This window comes from Piliocolobus tephrosceles, chromosome 14 (genome assembly GCF_002776525.5).
Source record: "Piliocolobus tephrosceles isolate RC106 chromosome 14, ASM277652v3, whole genome shotgun sequence".
Taxonomy (NCBI): domain Eukaryota; kingdom Metazoa; phylum Chordata; class Mammalia; order Primates; family Cercopithecidae; genus Piliocolobus; species Piliocolobus tephrosceles.
This window is the reverse complement of record NC_045447.1, coordinates 13,337,269-13,352,350: the sequence shown is the minus strand read 5'-3', so window position 1 is coordinate 13,352,350 and position 15,082 is coordinate 13,337,269. Positions and strand designations below refer to the sequence as shown.

The 15,082-nt window shown below is 46.1% G+C and overlaps 1 protein-coding gene across 6 annotated transcripts in view; it reads left to right on the top strand.

Moving 5' to 3' along the window:
• Positions 1–14,919, top strand: part of RABEPK (Rab9 effector protein with kelch motifs) — a 29,261-nt gene extending 14,342 nt beyond the window's left edge. For 3 of the 6 annotated variants that reach the window (XM_026448051.1, XM_023217154.1, XM_026448047.1), the window contains exons 4-7: positions 3,824–3,985; positions 8,688–8,837; positions 13,666–13,815; positions 14,448–14,767. In XM_026448051.1, the coding sequence (XP_026303836.1) occupies positions 3,824–3,985; positions 8,688–8,837; positions 13,666–13,815; positions 14,448–14,740 (755 nt within the window). In that variant the 3' untranslated portion in view covers positions 14,741–14,767. Of the gene's footprint in view, positions 1–3,823; positions 3,986–8,687; positions 8,838–13,665; positions 13,816–14,447 lie in introns of all 6 variants that reach the window. The other 3 variants (XM_026448050.2, XM_026448049.1, XM_026448048.1) reach the window with 2 other exon arrangements.
• Positions 14,920–15,082: the final 163 nt, after the last annotated feature.

The window sequence follows — 15,082 nt, the reverse complement described above, 5'->3', positions numbered from 1 at the left end:
TGAATATTCAGGGTACAGAACACTGTCAGAAATAGAGTAGACACGGCGGGGCATGGTGGCTCATGCCTGTAATCCCAACACTTTGGGAGGATGAGGAGGGCGGATCACAAGGTCAGGAGTTCCAGACCAGCCTGGCCAACATACTGAAACCCCGTCTCTACTAAAAATACAAAAAAAAAGAAAAAAAAAAAAATTAGCTGGGCGTGGTGGCAGGTGCCTGTAGTCCCAGCTACTTGGGAGGCTGAGGCAGGAGAATTGCTTGAACCTGGGAGGTGGAGGTTGCAGTAAGCCGAGATCGCGCCACTGCACGGGTGACAGAGTGAGACTCTGTCTCAAAAAAAAAAAGAAGAAGAAAGAGGTAGACACTTGGCAGACCATTTGGCTAATTGTGAAGCCAATTTCCTTGGAGGAGTAGCAGTATGATGTGGTGGTTAAGGGCACAGATGAGGGTCTCTGCTTTGCTAGGCACTAACTATGACCTTGGACAAGTGACTTACTCTCTCTGCCTCTGTGTTCTGTCACATTGGATAATAATAGTTTCTACCTTGTTAATTTGTCAAGGATTTAAATAAACTCAGTATCTGGCACATAATTAATGCTCAATAATTGTGGTAGTTGGTGTAGTTAAGGTTTGGCAAAGGGAAATCAGTTCTGGAACCCTGGCCTTTTGATTTTCAACAATGGTATCCATTGAAATAAAATACAGTGAGAATTTGGAAAGCTTCTGTCAAAGAGAGTGATTTTATTTTATTTTATTTTATTTTATTTTTTTAAGACAGAGCCTCGCTCTGTTGCCGAGGCTGGAGTGCAGTGACGCAATCTCAGCTCACTGCATCCTCTGCCTCTCGCATTCAAATGATTCTCCAGCCTCAGCCTCCCGAGTAGCTGAGATTACAGGCACATGCCACCATGCCAAGCTAATTTTTTTTTTTTTTTTTTTTTGAGACGGAGTCTGGCTCTGTCGCCCAGGCTGGAGTGCAGTGGCCGGATCTCAGCTCACTGCAAGCTCCGCCTCCCGGGTTTACGCCATTCTCCTGCCTCAGCCTCCTGAGTAGCTGAGACTACAGGCGCCCGCCACCGCGCCCAGCTAATTTTTTGTATTTTTAGTAGAGATGGGGTTTCACCGTGGTCTCGATCTCCTGACCTTGTGATCCGCCCGCCTCGGCCTCCCAAAGTGCTGGGATTACAGGCGTGAGCCACCGCGCCCGGCGCCAAGCTAATTTTTATATTAAAGAGGGTGATTTTCTATCATATCCCTTTTCTCTCCTAGAAAATATAATTTGACATCATGCCCAAGAAATATGAAATATGTATTAGTTGCTACCAAGGCAAGTCCCTCAAATGCTCAGGACTCCTTTGTGATTCTTTGTGCTGGTGTTTGACTTGGCAGCAATATGGCCCCAGGGTCTTCTGGGCCTGGAGGTGACATGTATACGTTTCTAGCTCCCTCTAAGGTCCAAAAGCTCTCCAAGATCTGTAGCTATAGAGACAGCTACATTTTGCTTTGCATGTAGGCTGAGACTTTTTCAGTCTCCAGGTCTACGTTTGAGTCCCACACATATTACAGATGTTTCCTGTGGCATTTTATATATTGGATGCAGACCTTTTACAAAAGACAGAATTTCTTGTTGTGTTATGGTAGAGCAAGTATGAGACTCTCATAGAACTGAGTTCAAACTCCTGCTCTGCTATGCACATATGCTATAACCTTCAGGAAAGGATTTAAATGTGCAGAGCTTCAGTTTCCTCATCTAAAAGTAGAGATACTTCCACTCACTTCCCAGGCTTGAGTGAAGACACCAGGGATGGCGGTGCTTAGGGCAATGATGCTGCCCATTGAGGGTGCTCAATTAATGCATCTGTTTCTATAAAACCCAGGCTTCATCCTTAAAAGAAATAAGTTTCTATACATCTATCTATGTGGTGAAATTTTATTCTCAAGTCAGAGGAGTGGGAATTACATAGATCTTGGTGTTACTGAAACCCAGTTTAAATTCCAACTAAGCCATTTCTTAGGCATGTCACTTTATCTGTCTGTCTCTCTCTTTCTTTGTCTTACTCTGTCACCCAGGCTAGAGTTGCATTGGTGTGATCTTGGCTCACTGCATCCTCAACTGCTGCAGGCTCAGTTAATCGTCCACCTCAGCCTCTCAGGTAGCTGGGACTATAGGCGTACACCACCACACCTGACTAATTTTTTTGTATTTTTTTGTAGATACAGGGTTTTGCCATGTTGCTCAGGCTGGTCTCAGACTCCTGGGCTCAAGCAATCCACCTGCTCCAGCCTCCTAAAGTGTTGGGATTGCAGGCATGAGCCAACGAGCCTGGCTAGCCACGTCACTTTAAAAAAGTGACTTAATCCATCCTTGCTTCAATTTTCTTATCTGTAAAATAGGGAAATTAATATTTATTTAGCATTTACTGTTTAGTAGGGACTATTATTACTGCTACTGAAATGTAATAGTATTGTCTACTTTTTTTTCATTTCTTTCTTTTTTTTTTTTCGAGATATGGTCTTACTCTTCTACCCAGGCTAGAGTGCAATGGCACGATCATAGTTCATTGCAGCCTCAAACTCCTGGGCTCAAGCAATCCTCCTGCCTTGGCCTCCCAAAGTGCTAGGGTTACAGGCCTTACAACCACTGTGCTCAGCCTAATATTTTTTAACATTTAATTTATTTTATTTTATTATTATTTTTTTAAGATGAAGTCTCACTTTGTCAACCAGGTTGGAGTGCAGTGGCATGATCTCAGCTCACTGCAACCTCTGCCTCCTGGTTCAAGCAATTCTCCTGCCTCAGCCTCCTGAGTAGCTGGGATTACAGGTCCCCACCACCACACCTGGCTAATTTTTTTTTTTTTTTTAAATTTTTAGTAGAGATGGGATTTCACCATGTTGGCCAGGCTGGTCTCAAACTCCTAACCTCAAGTGATCCACCCACCTTGGTCTCCCAAAGTGCTGGGATTACAAGCGTGAGCCACCGCACCTGGCTGATTTTTTGTAGAGACAAGATATTGCTTTGTTTCCCAGTCTAGCCACAAACTCCTGGGCTCAAGAAATCCTTCTACCTTGACTTCCCACACTGCTGAGATTACAGGTATTAGCTACTGCACATGGCCTGCCTGTGTTCTTTTATTGGCCACATTTTCTGGGAAATTTGGCATACTTGGATTCTGGCATCTAGTGGGAATGAATTTTAGCAGATATTAGGGGGAGCAATAGTGAGCAAAGTGGAAGAGGGTTCAGAGAGGATATCTGAAGGCCTCCAAAAACAAATTGACCTTTTTTTTTTTTTTTTTTTTGAGATTAAGCCTTGCTCTGTCACCCCAGCTGGAGTGCAGTTGTGCAATCTCAGCTCACTGCAACCTCCGCCTCCTGGGTTCAAGCGATTCTCCTGCCTCAACCTCCTGTGGAGCTGGGATTACAGGTCCCCACTACCATGCCTGGCTAATTTTTTAGATTTTTAGTAGAGACGGGGTTTCACCCGATGTTGGCCAGGCTGGTCTCGAACTCCTGACCTCAAGTGATCCACCTGCCCTGGCCTCCCAAAGTGTAGGGTTTACAGGCAAAAGCCACTGCACCCAGCCTGACCCCATTCTTTTACTTACGGCTTTTAAATCTTGGGGATTTTGGACTGTCTTGGCAAATCCTAAGTATCATCTTCATTCTTCCTTGATGTTTCTGAGTATGAGATCCCTGTCCAAAACTATGCTGTCCCCACTTGGGATTGGAGTTTGAAAACTGACTTCACTCAGCCCCAGAGTCAAGGTCAGAAGCCCCTCAACCTCGGTATTTTAAGTGCCTGCATTCTCTCTGGCCCAGAAACCAGGATGTGGACCACGCCAGAAGTGACCAGCCCCCCACCATCCCCAAGAACTTTCCACACATCATCGGCAGCCATTGGAAACCAGCTATATGTCTTTGGGGGCGGAGAGAGAGGTGCCCAGCCTGTGCAGGACACGAAGCTGCACGTGTTTGACGCAAGTATGGACTGGTGGGCACCTTGGGGCTGGTCAGGGCCATCTCAGTCTACAAATTACCTAATATAGGAAGCAGAAGTTAAAAAAGGGAAGCCTGACTGTTTCACTTCTAGACTTCTTTGTTATATCTCCTACCTGGTATCTTTTTCCCACAGCAAAATTGGCATTTAAAAAGGGATAATGAGGCCTGGTGCGGTGGCTCACACCTGTAATCCCAGAGCTTTGGGAGGCTGAGGCAAGTGGATCACTTAAGGTCAGGAGTTCGAGAACAGCCTGGCCAACCTACCTTGTCTCTACTAAAAATAAAAAAAGTATCCGGACATGATGGCACACACCTGTAATCCCAGTTACTGAGGAGGCTGAGGCAGGAGAATCACTTAAACCCAGGAGGAGGAGGTTTCAGTGAGCCAAGATGGGGCCACTGCACTCAGCCTGGGTAACAGAGCAATACTCTGTCTCAATAAATAAATAAATAAATAAATAAATAAATAAATAAAACTAAAAAGATAGGCCGGGCACGGTGGCTCACGCCTGTAATCCCAGCACTTTGGGACGCCCTGGCGGGAGGATCACCTGAGATCAGGAGTTCGAAACCAGCCTAGCCATCATGGCAAAACGCCGTCTCTACTAAAAATAGAAAAACTGTCTGGGTGCAATGGTGGGTGCCCGTAATCCCAGCTACTCGGGAGGCTGAGTCAAGAGAATCACTTGAACTCGGGAGGCGGAGATGGCAGTGAACCAAGATTGCGCCACTGCACTCCAGCCTGGGTGACGGAGCGAGACTCTGTCTCAAAAAAAAAAAAGAACAGAGATAATTCTATATGTTACATTTGTATCCTGAATTTTTCACTTAAGTATTGTTCCATGCAATCAGAAAGTCTTCACCAACATTTTGAAATTATTATTATTATATAAATATAAATATTAGAGTCAGGGTCTCACTGCATTGCCAAGGCTGGTCTCAAACTCCTAGCCTCAACTGATCCTTCAGCTTTGGTCTCTCAAAGTGCTGGAATTAAAGGCATTGAGCCACACCACCTGGCCTTCACCATCATTTTTAATAAGTGCTAACCCCAGCACTTTGGGAGGCCGAGGCAGGTGGATCACGAGGTCAGGAGTTTGAGACCAGCCTGGCCAAGCTGGTGAAACCCCTTCTCTACTAAAAATACAAAAATCAGCTGGGCACGGTAGCGGGTGCCTATAATCCCAGCTACTCAGGAGGCTGAGGCAGCAGAATTGCTTGAACCCAGGAGGTGGAGGTGGGTGGATTACCTGAGGTCGGGGTTCGAGACCAGCCTGGGCAACATAGTGAAACCCTGTCTCTGCTAAAAATACAAAAAATTAGCTGGATGAGGTGGCGAGCACCTGTAATCCCAGCTACCAGGGAGGCTGAGGCAGGAGAATCCCTTGAACCTGGGAGGTGGAGGTTGCAGTGAGCCACGATCATGCCACTGCATTCTAGCCTGGGCGACAGAACAAGGCTCCATGTCAAAAAAAATAAAAGTGCATAATATTTCATCATGGCTGTACCAATAATTAAACCTGTTGATGGACACTTAGGCTATTTCCAATTCTTCTTTATTATAAACAATACTGTAATGAACAAGCCAGGCATGCTGACTCATGCCTATAATCCTGTCAGCTCAGGAGGCTGGAGGATCACTTGAGCCCAGGAGTTTGAGGATGGAGTGAGCCATAATTGCACCACTGCACTCCAGCCTTTGCAATAGAGCGAGACCCTGACTCTAAAAAAAAAAAAAAATATATATATATATATATATATAAAAACACACACTATAAGGAACATATTTATGCAAAAACCATTTCAGATAATTTTAAATTAAATTCCTTGGGACACCGGGGGCTCCTTGAACAACCAGCAGACATACCATAAACAGTAATTCAAAGATAAATTGTTTGGCAGACCTTTGTTTCAAAGAGTTTTTACAGGCCAGGCACGGTAGCTCATGCCTGTAATCCTTTGGGAGGCCACTTTGGGAGGCCAAAGCAAGTGGATCACTTGAGGTCAGGAGTTCGAAACTAGCCTGGACAACATGGTGAAACCCTATTTCTACTGAAAATACAAAAAATTATCCGGTCTTGGTGGCGGGCGCCTGTAATCCCAGCTACCTGGGAGGCTGAGGCAGGAAAATCGCTTGAACCGGCAGGCAGATGTTTCAGTGAGCCAAGATCACACCACTGCTCTCCAACCTGGGTGACAGAGCAACATGCCATCTCAAAAAAAAAAAAAAAGTTTTGCTGTACTCCTTTAAGACTTTTCTGGTATATAGAAATGATTAATTTTCCAGAATTCTATATATGTTCGACTTTGAAGATAAAAAGTGTTGCCTGCAGTAAAATATAATAATAACCAAATTAATAACTCTCATGTATTATGTACTTTTTTCCTTCATGCTTTATGTATATTATCTCATTTAATTCATACCTCAGCTCTTAGAAGTAGGTATTGTCTTTTTTTTTTTGAGACAAAGTCATGCTCTGTTGCCCAGCCTGGAGTGCAGTGGTGCAATCTTGGCTCACTGCAACCTCCACCTCCTGGTTTCAAGCAATTCTCCTGCCTCAGCCTCCCGAGTAGCTGGGACTACAGGCACATGCCACTACGCCGGGCTAATTTTTTTGTATTTTTAGTAGAGATGGGATTTTACTGTGTTAGTCAGGATGGTCTCAATCTCCTGACCTCGTGATCTGCCCACCTCGGCCTCCCAAAGTGCTGGGATTACAGGCATGAGCCACCGCGCCTGGCCGGTATTGTCTTTATCCTTATTTTACAGCTATAGAAACTAGAGCTTAGATAAGTAAGTGGTGAAAGGCCACATAGTTATTTAGTGAGATAACCTGGTTTCAGCTCCAAATCCCATATTCTAACCATTATCCTATACTGCCACATCAGGAGTCCCTTTCCCAAGCCCTCTAGCAAATCAATTAAGGATATTGTTTTGAAAACAGAGGAGTCTAGCAGAGTGAAGTGGTGTGTGCCTGCAGTCCCAGCTACTTGGGAGGCTGAGGTGGGAGGATCACTTAAGCCTAGGAGTTACAATCCAGCCTGGACAACATAGCAAGACCCCATCTCTAAAAATAATAATAAGGCTGGGTGCAGTGGCTCACACCTACAATCCCAGCACTTTGGGAGGCTGAGGTGGGTGGATCACTTGAGCCCAGGAGTTCAAGACCAGCCTGGGCTACATGGTCAACCCCCATCTCTACTAAAAATACAAAAATTAGCCAGGCATGGTGGTGTGCACTTGTAATCCCAGCTACTTGAAAGGCTGAGGCAGGAGAATTGCTTGAACCTGGGAGGCAGAGGTTGCAGTGAGAGCCAAGATTATGCCATTGCACTCCAGCCTAGGCAACAAGAGCAAAACTCCGTCTCAAAAAAAAAAAAAAAAAGGCTGGATGCCGTGGCTCACGCCTGTAATCCCAGCACTTTGGGAGGCCCGGGGGGGGGGGGGGGGGGGTGGGGGGTGGATCTCTTGTGGTCAGGAGTTCGAGACTAACCTGGCCAACATGGCAAAACCTTGGCTTTACTAAAAATATTTAAAAATTTGGGATGGGCGCAATGGCTCACGCCTATAATCCCAACACTTTGAGAGGCCAAGGCAGGTGGATCATCTAAGGTCAGGAGTTTGAGACCAGGCTGGCCAATATGTTGAAACCCCGTCTCTACTAAAAATACAAAAATTAAGGGCCAGGCACGGTGGCTTACGCCTGTAACCCCAGCACTTTGGGAGATTGAGGCGGGCAGATCACGAGGTCAGGAGATTGAGACCATCCTGGCTAACGCGGTTAAACCCTGTCTCTACTAAAAAAAAATACAAAAAGTTAGCCGGGCATGGTGGTGGGCACCTGTAATCCCAGCTACTCAGGAGGCTGAGGCAGGAGAATCGCTTGAACCCGGGAGACAGAGGTTGCAGTGAGCTGAGATCGTGCCATTGCACTCCAGCCTGGGCAATAAGACCAAAACTTTGTCTCAAAAAAAAAAAATACATTAAATAAATAAATAAATGAGTAACAAGAAGATGACTCTGAAGGCCTGGCACAGAAACAGACTCATTCATTTTGACTTTGTGGTAGTTTTAGTTTGAAGTTAAGAGGAGATCATTTTTATTTCATAACAAGAAATGGCTTCCGGGTGCTGAGTAGAAGGGGCAGGCATGTTTGGTAGTGGGCTCTCCAGCCCCAGAAGCATGCACGCAGAGGCTCTATGGGACCTTTTTTTTTTTTTTTAAGACAGAGTCTTGCTCTGTCACCCAGGCTGGAATGCAATGGCATGATCACTTCAACCTCCACCTCTCAGGTTCAAGCAGTTCTCCTGCCTTAGCCTCCCAAGTAGCTGGGAGTATTAGGCACCTGCCACCACACCCGGCTAATTTTTTTTTTTTTTTTTTTTTTGGTATTTTTAGTACAGACAGTGTTTCACCATGTTGGCCAGGCTGGCCTTGAACTCCTGACCTCTGGTGATCTACCTCTCTCAGCCTCCCAAAGTGCTGGGATTACAACTGAGAGCCACTGCACCAGCCTATAGGATGTAAAAGGAGGGATGCCTGGATTGGCTTGGGGAGTTGGAGAGAATGACCCCAAGGTTGCTTCCTGCATGGGACAGCTGCATGATACAGAGGCTTGGGACTATTTCTCGTGTTCTTGTTTAATAGTTTTACCATTTGATATTATTGAATTTACTTTTCTAGAGACTCTGACCTGGTCACAGCCAGAGACACTTGGAAATCCTCCATCTCCCCGGCATGGTCATGTGATAGTGGCAGCAGGGACAAAGCTCTTCATCCATGGAGGCTTGGCAGGCGACAAGTTCTATGATGATCTCCACTGCATTGATATAAGTAAGCAGGGCATGGGGGCTTGTCTGTTTAAAATTGTTATTTTAATTTTTTTTTTTTTTAGACAAAGTCTCTCTCTGTCACTCAGGCTGGAGTGCAATGGCATGATCTCAGTAGCCTTGGCCTCCAGGGCTCAAGTGATCCTCCTACCCCATCCTCCCCAGTAGCTGGAGTTACAGGTGTGTGCCACCATGCTTGGCTAATATAAAATTTTATTTTGATAGAGATGGGGTCTCACCATGTTGTCCAGGCTGGTCTCAAACTTCTGTGCTCAAGTGATTTTTTAAAATGTGCTTTGAAAGAATATATAACCTTGCTCAGCCAGGCGCGATGGCTCATACCTGTAATCTTAGCACCTTGGGAGGCTGAGGCAGGCATATCACCTGAGGTCAGGAGTCTGAGACCAGCCTGGGCAACATGGTGAAACCCCGTGTCTACCAAAAATACAAAAATTAGCCTGTTGTCCTGGCACACGTGCCTGTAATCCCAGCTACGTTGATGCCTGAGTCAGGAGAATCGCTTGAACCCAGGAGGTAGAGGTTGTGGTGAGCCAAGATCACACCACTGCACTCCAGCCTGGGCCACAGAGCAAGACTACACTTCAAAAAAAAAAAAAAAAATAGCCAGGCACAGTGACTCACACCTGTAATCCCAGCACTTTGGGAGGCTGAGGCCGGGGGAATCACAAGGTAAGGAGTTTGAGACCAACCTGGCCAACACAGTGAAACCCCATCTCTACTAAAAATTTAAAAAATTAGGCCGGGTGCGGTGGCTCAAGCCTGTAATCCCAGCACTTTGGGAGGCCGAGACGGGCGGATCACGAGGTCAGGAGATTGAGACCATCCTGGCTAACACCGTGAAACCCCGTCTCTACTAAAAATACAAAAACTAGCTGGGCGAGGTGGTGGGCGCCTGTAGTCTCAGCTACTCGGGAGGCTGAGGCAGGAGAAAGGCGTAAACCCGGGAGGCGGAGCTTGCAGTGAGCTGAGATCTGGCCACTGCACTCCAGTCCGGGCGACAGAGCAAGACTCCGCCTCAAAAAAATAAAATAAAATAAAATAAAAATAAAAAAGTAAAAAATTAGCCAAGTGTGGTGGCACGTGCCTCTAGTCCCAGCTACTCGGGAGCCTGAGGTGGGCCGAGACCACGCCATTGCACTCCAGCCTGGGTGACAAAGTGAGACTCCGTCTCAAAAAAAAAAAAAAAAAAGAGCCGGGCACAGTGGCTCACGCCTGTAATCCCAGCACATTGGGTGGCCGAGGCAGGTGGATCATATGAGGTCAGGAGTTCAAGACCAACCTGGCCACCATGGTGAAATCCTATCTCTACTAAAAATATAAAAATTAGCCGGGCGTGGTGGCGGGTGCCTGTAATCCCAGCTACTCTGGAGGCTGAGGCAGGAGAATCGCTTGAGCCCAGGAGGCACAGGTTGCAGTGATCCGAGATCATGCCACTGCACTTCATCCTGGGCGACACAGCAAGACTCTGTCTCAAAAAGAAAAAAAAGAAAAAAAAATCAGCCAAGTGTGGTGACAGGCACTGTAGTCCTGGCTACTTGGGAGGCTGAGGCAGGATAATCGCTAGAACCCGGGAGGCAGAGGTTGCTGTGAGCTGAGATCATGCCCCTGCACTCCAGCCTAGGCAACAGAGGGAACTCCGTCTCAAAAAAAAAAAAAAAAGAAAGAAAAAAGAAGAAGGAAATATAGCCTTGCTCTTATGTGTAGGTAACTTGACCAGCTGGCAGAATCTTCATCAAATTCTGTTACCTCTGGACAAAATACTAATAATAAAAAATCATAGCGCTTACTATGGACCCAGCCATTTATCATCTCTTATCCTTCCAACAGTGTTGTCCTTTCATTACAACCCATTATGCTTTGTGTTGGTCTATTGGATTTCTTTCAGGTGTTAGCCATTAACCCATGAAGGACCTGGATAACATGGACGTAGATAACCAGAATTTTATGCTTGTCATGCTAAATGATTGAAAACAGTGGGAAGACGAAGGTTAAAGAGAACATGAGAAATATCTTTAAGTATCTGAAGGGCTGATATACTGTGGGGAGACCCTGGACTCATTCTGGGCAATTCCTGCAAGCTGTGAGGTCCATTATGGTAGGGAACTTGTCTATTTTGTTCTCCAGTACATTTCTAGCACTTAGCACAATGTCTGGCAGATAGTGGGTGACAGGTACTTTCTTTTTTTTGAGATAGTGTCTCACTTGGTTGCCCAGGCTGGAATGCACTGATGTGATCTTAGCTCACGGCAACCTCTGCCTCTCAGGTCAAGTGATTTTCCTGCCTCAGCCTCCCGATAGCCGGGACAACAGGCACGTGCTACCACACCTAGATAATTTTTGTATTTTCTGTAGAGACGAGGTTTCACCATATTGCCCAGGCTGGTCTCCAACTCCAGGACTCAAGGGATCCACCCACCTTGGCCTCCCAAAGTGCTGAGATTACAGCCGTGAGCTACTGCTCCCGGGCCATATCTGTTATTGAGTGGATGGATGAAGAAATGAACATGTTCTGCGTTGCTCCAGACTAAAAGAACTGGAACAATGGGCAGAAGGCATGGGAAGTCCTGTGTAGTATATCGGGCTACCTTCCCAAGCCTTGAATTCTCTGGCTCCATGACAGCTGAGGCCAGGGGACACTGGCTTAGTATTCCTACATTGGCTAGAATTTTGGCCACACCGGGTAATTCTCCTGTCCTACTCTGAGGATGCTGGGCCCCTGCCTTGCGTTGACAGGTGGAAACTATCTACACAAAACCATTCCTTGCAGGGAGTCAGATGGGGTTTTAATGCTTATTTTTAAAAAGAAAGCCTTTTTCTGTTGTTAGGAACTACTTGTTGACTGTTTTTCCTGCCTACCCAAGTAGTTCTTTAAATCTAAAATCCAGTGATAGCTTGCCTTATTTAAATGCTTGTTTGGGCTGGGTGTGGTGACTCACCCCTGTAATCCTAGCACTTTGGGAGGCCGAGGTGGACAGATCACCTGATGTCAGGAGTTCGAGACTAGCCTGGCCAACATGATAAAACCCCGTCTCTACCAAAAATGCAAAAATTAGCCGGGTGCGGTGGTGTGTGCCGGTAATCCCAGCTACTCTAGAGGCTGAGGCAGGAGAATCGCTTGAACCCGGGAGGCGGAGGTTGCAGTGAGCTGAGATCGTGCCACTGAACTCCAGCCTGGGTAATAGTGCGAGACACTGTCTCAAAAGAAAAAAAAAAAAAAAATGCTTGTTTGAAAAGATGCAAGTTTCCCTGCAAAAATAGGTTGGAAGTAGGTGCTGAGGCAGCATGTTACAGTGCAGAGACTTCGGAGACACAAGCTTTGGAGCCAGACCTGAGTGCAGTCTAGCTCTGCCACTTATAGGCTATAGGGTCTTGGACAAGTCTCTCCCTGTCTATTCTTGTTTGCTCATTTGTAAGAAGAAAGGGGAGACCAGGCGCCAGGCCGTGGCTCCCGCCTGTAATCCCAGCACTTTGGGAGGCCAAAGTGGGTGGATCACGAGGTCAGGAGTTCAAGACCAGCCTGGTCAAGATGGTAACGCCATCTCTACTAAAAATACAAAAAATTAGCCGGGCATGGTAGTGGGTGCCTGTAATCCTAGCTACTCGGGTGGCTGAGGCAGAGAATTGCTTGAACCAGGGAGGTGGAGGTTGCAGTGAGCCAAGATTGAGCCACTGCACTCTAGCCTGGGCAACAGAGTGGGGGGGGGAAATAAAAGAAGAAGAAAGGGGATAGGCAGAAGTAATAGCAATTTCACAGGGCTGTTATGAAAATTAAGTGAGCAAAATTTGTTGTTTAGCCAGCACTTACAAAATTGCTAAGGAACTGTATTTTCTTTCTTTCTTTTTTTTTTGAGACTGAGTTTCGCTCTTGTTGCCGAGGCTAGAATGCAATGGCATGATCTCGGCTCACTGCAACCTCCGCCTCCCTGGTTCAAGCGATTCTCCTGCCTCAGCCTCTGAGTAGCTGGGATTACAGGCACTCGCCCCCATGCCCTACTAATTTTGTATTTTTAGTAGAGACAGGATTTCTCTATGTTGGTCAGGCTGGTCTGGAACTCCTGACCTCAGGTGATCCGCCTGCCTTGGCCTCCCAAAGTGCTGGGATTACAGGCGTAAGCCACTGCGCCTGGCCCAGGAACTGTATTTAAAACACACACACAGAAACTGACCTAATTCGAGGCAGTTAATAGTGAATAGTTGCCGGGCGCGGTGGCTCAAGCCTGTAGTCGCAGCACTTTGGGAGGTTGAGACGGGTGGATCACGAGGTCAGGAGATCGAGACCATCCTGGCTAACACAGTGAAACCCCATCTCTACTAAAAAATACAAAAAACTAGCCGGGCGAGGTGGCGGGCGCCTGTAGTCCCAGCTACTCGGGAGGCTGAGGCAGGAGAATGGCGTGAACCTGGGAGGCGGAGCTTGCAGTGAGCTGAGATCCGGCCACTGCACTCCAGCCTGGGCGACAGAGCGAGACTCCGTCTCAAAAAAAAAAAAGAAAAAAAGAAAAAAAAAAAATAGTGAATAGTTGAAGGTGACTGTTATTATAAAGGTTGTATCACATTTCTGTGTGATCCAAAGACCGCCTGCATCTGAATCGCCTGAGATTCTGGGAATCACTGAGCTCCTCCCTCCCTTCCTCCCTGGACTACCCAATCATGTCAGAGTTCCCCAAATAATTCTTGTGTGCACTAAACCTCTCAGAGCTCTTGGTGAATTAATTACTTTCAGTGATTGGTTTGCAAACTGCAGTAGATAGGTAAGTTTGAAAGCATATCTTAGCCCATGTTGTGCCAAAGCTCTTTCTTTCTCTTGGCAGGTAACATGAAATGGCAGAAGCTAAGTCCCACTGGGGCAGCTCCAGCAGGCTGTGCTGCCCACTCAGCTGTGGCTGTGGGAAATCACCTGTACATCTTTGGTGGAATGACTCCTGCAGGAGCACTGGATACAATGTACCAGTATCACACAGGTGAGCAGGTGTCCATGGGGATCTTTAAACAAATCTAAACATCCTTCGAAAAGTGATGCAGTGGCTGGGCACAGTGGCTCACGCCTGTAATCCCAGCACTTTGGGAGGCCAAAGCAGGCAGATCATGAGGTCAGGAGATCGAGACCATCCTGACCAACATGGTGAAACCCCGTCTCTACTAAAATACAAAAAATTAGCCAGGCATGGTGGCACATGCCTGTAGTCCCAGCTACTTGGGAGGCTGAGGCAGGAGAATTGCTTGAACCAGGGAGGCGGAGGTTGTAGTGAGCTGAGATCAAACCACTACACTCCAGCCTGGGCAATAGAGCGAGACTCAGTCTCAAAAAAAAAAAAAAGAGAGAGAGAGAGAAAAAAAAGTGATGCAGTGCTTCGGTTTTCCAATTTGGTTCTTCTATATCTAAATCCAAAAAAACAAAAATGGGTGACATCATTAAAGGAGCAATGCTGCCATGAGTTTTTTTTTTTTTTTTCTTTCACTTCCTGTTTGTTAGGACTCAGCTGCTATAGTAAATCACTGAGCATTTCTAGAAAATTCTTTACTTTTTATTCAGATTTTGGCTTTCACTATCTGGAAATTTCTTAACATGAAGCCTTTTCCCTCCCCAACATAGAAAAGCAGCATTGGACCTTGCTTAAATTTGATTCTTTTCTACCCCCTGGACGATTGGACCATTCCATGTGTATCATTCCATGGCCAGTGACGTGTGCTTCTGAGAAAGAAGATTCCAACTCTCTCACTCTGAACCATGAAGCTGAGAAAGGGGATTCAGCTGACAAAGTAATGAGCCACAGTGGAGACTCACATGAGGAAAGCCAGACTGATACACTGCTCTGTTTGGTGTTTGGTGGGATGAATACAGAAGGGGAAATCTATGATGATTGTATTGTGACTATAGTTGACTAATAAAACCCACATTTTTATTACCTGTCAGTTACTTTCAGAATAGTTAAGTAAAACCTTAGCTATTTTATACCTCCAAAATATCTTCTGCAGTATATATCTGTTTTTCTTCTACTTTGGTAGGTGAAGAAACTAATACAAGTAATTCTTATGTGCCCTAAACCTTGCTGTATTGCCTCTCAGAGCTCTTGGGAGTGACTTTCAGTGACCGGTTTACAAACTGTAGTAGACAGGTAAGTTTTGCCCAATGCAAAAACCTCTACTATATTAACATAAAAAGCTTTGGGCCAGGCTTGGTGGCTCACGCCTGCAATCCCAGCACTTTGGGAGGACGAGGCAGTGGAT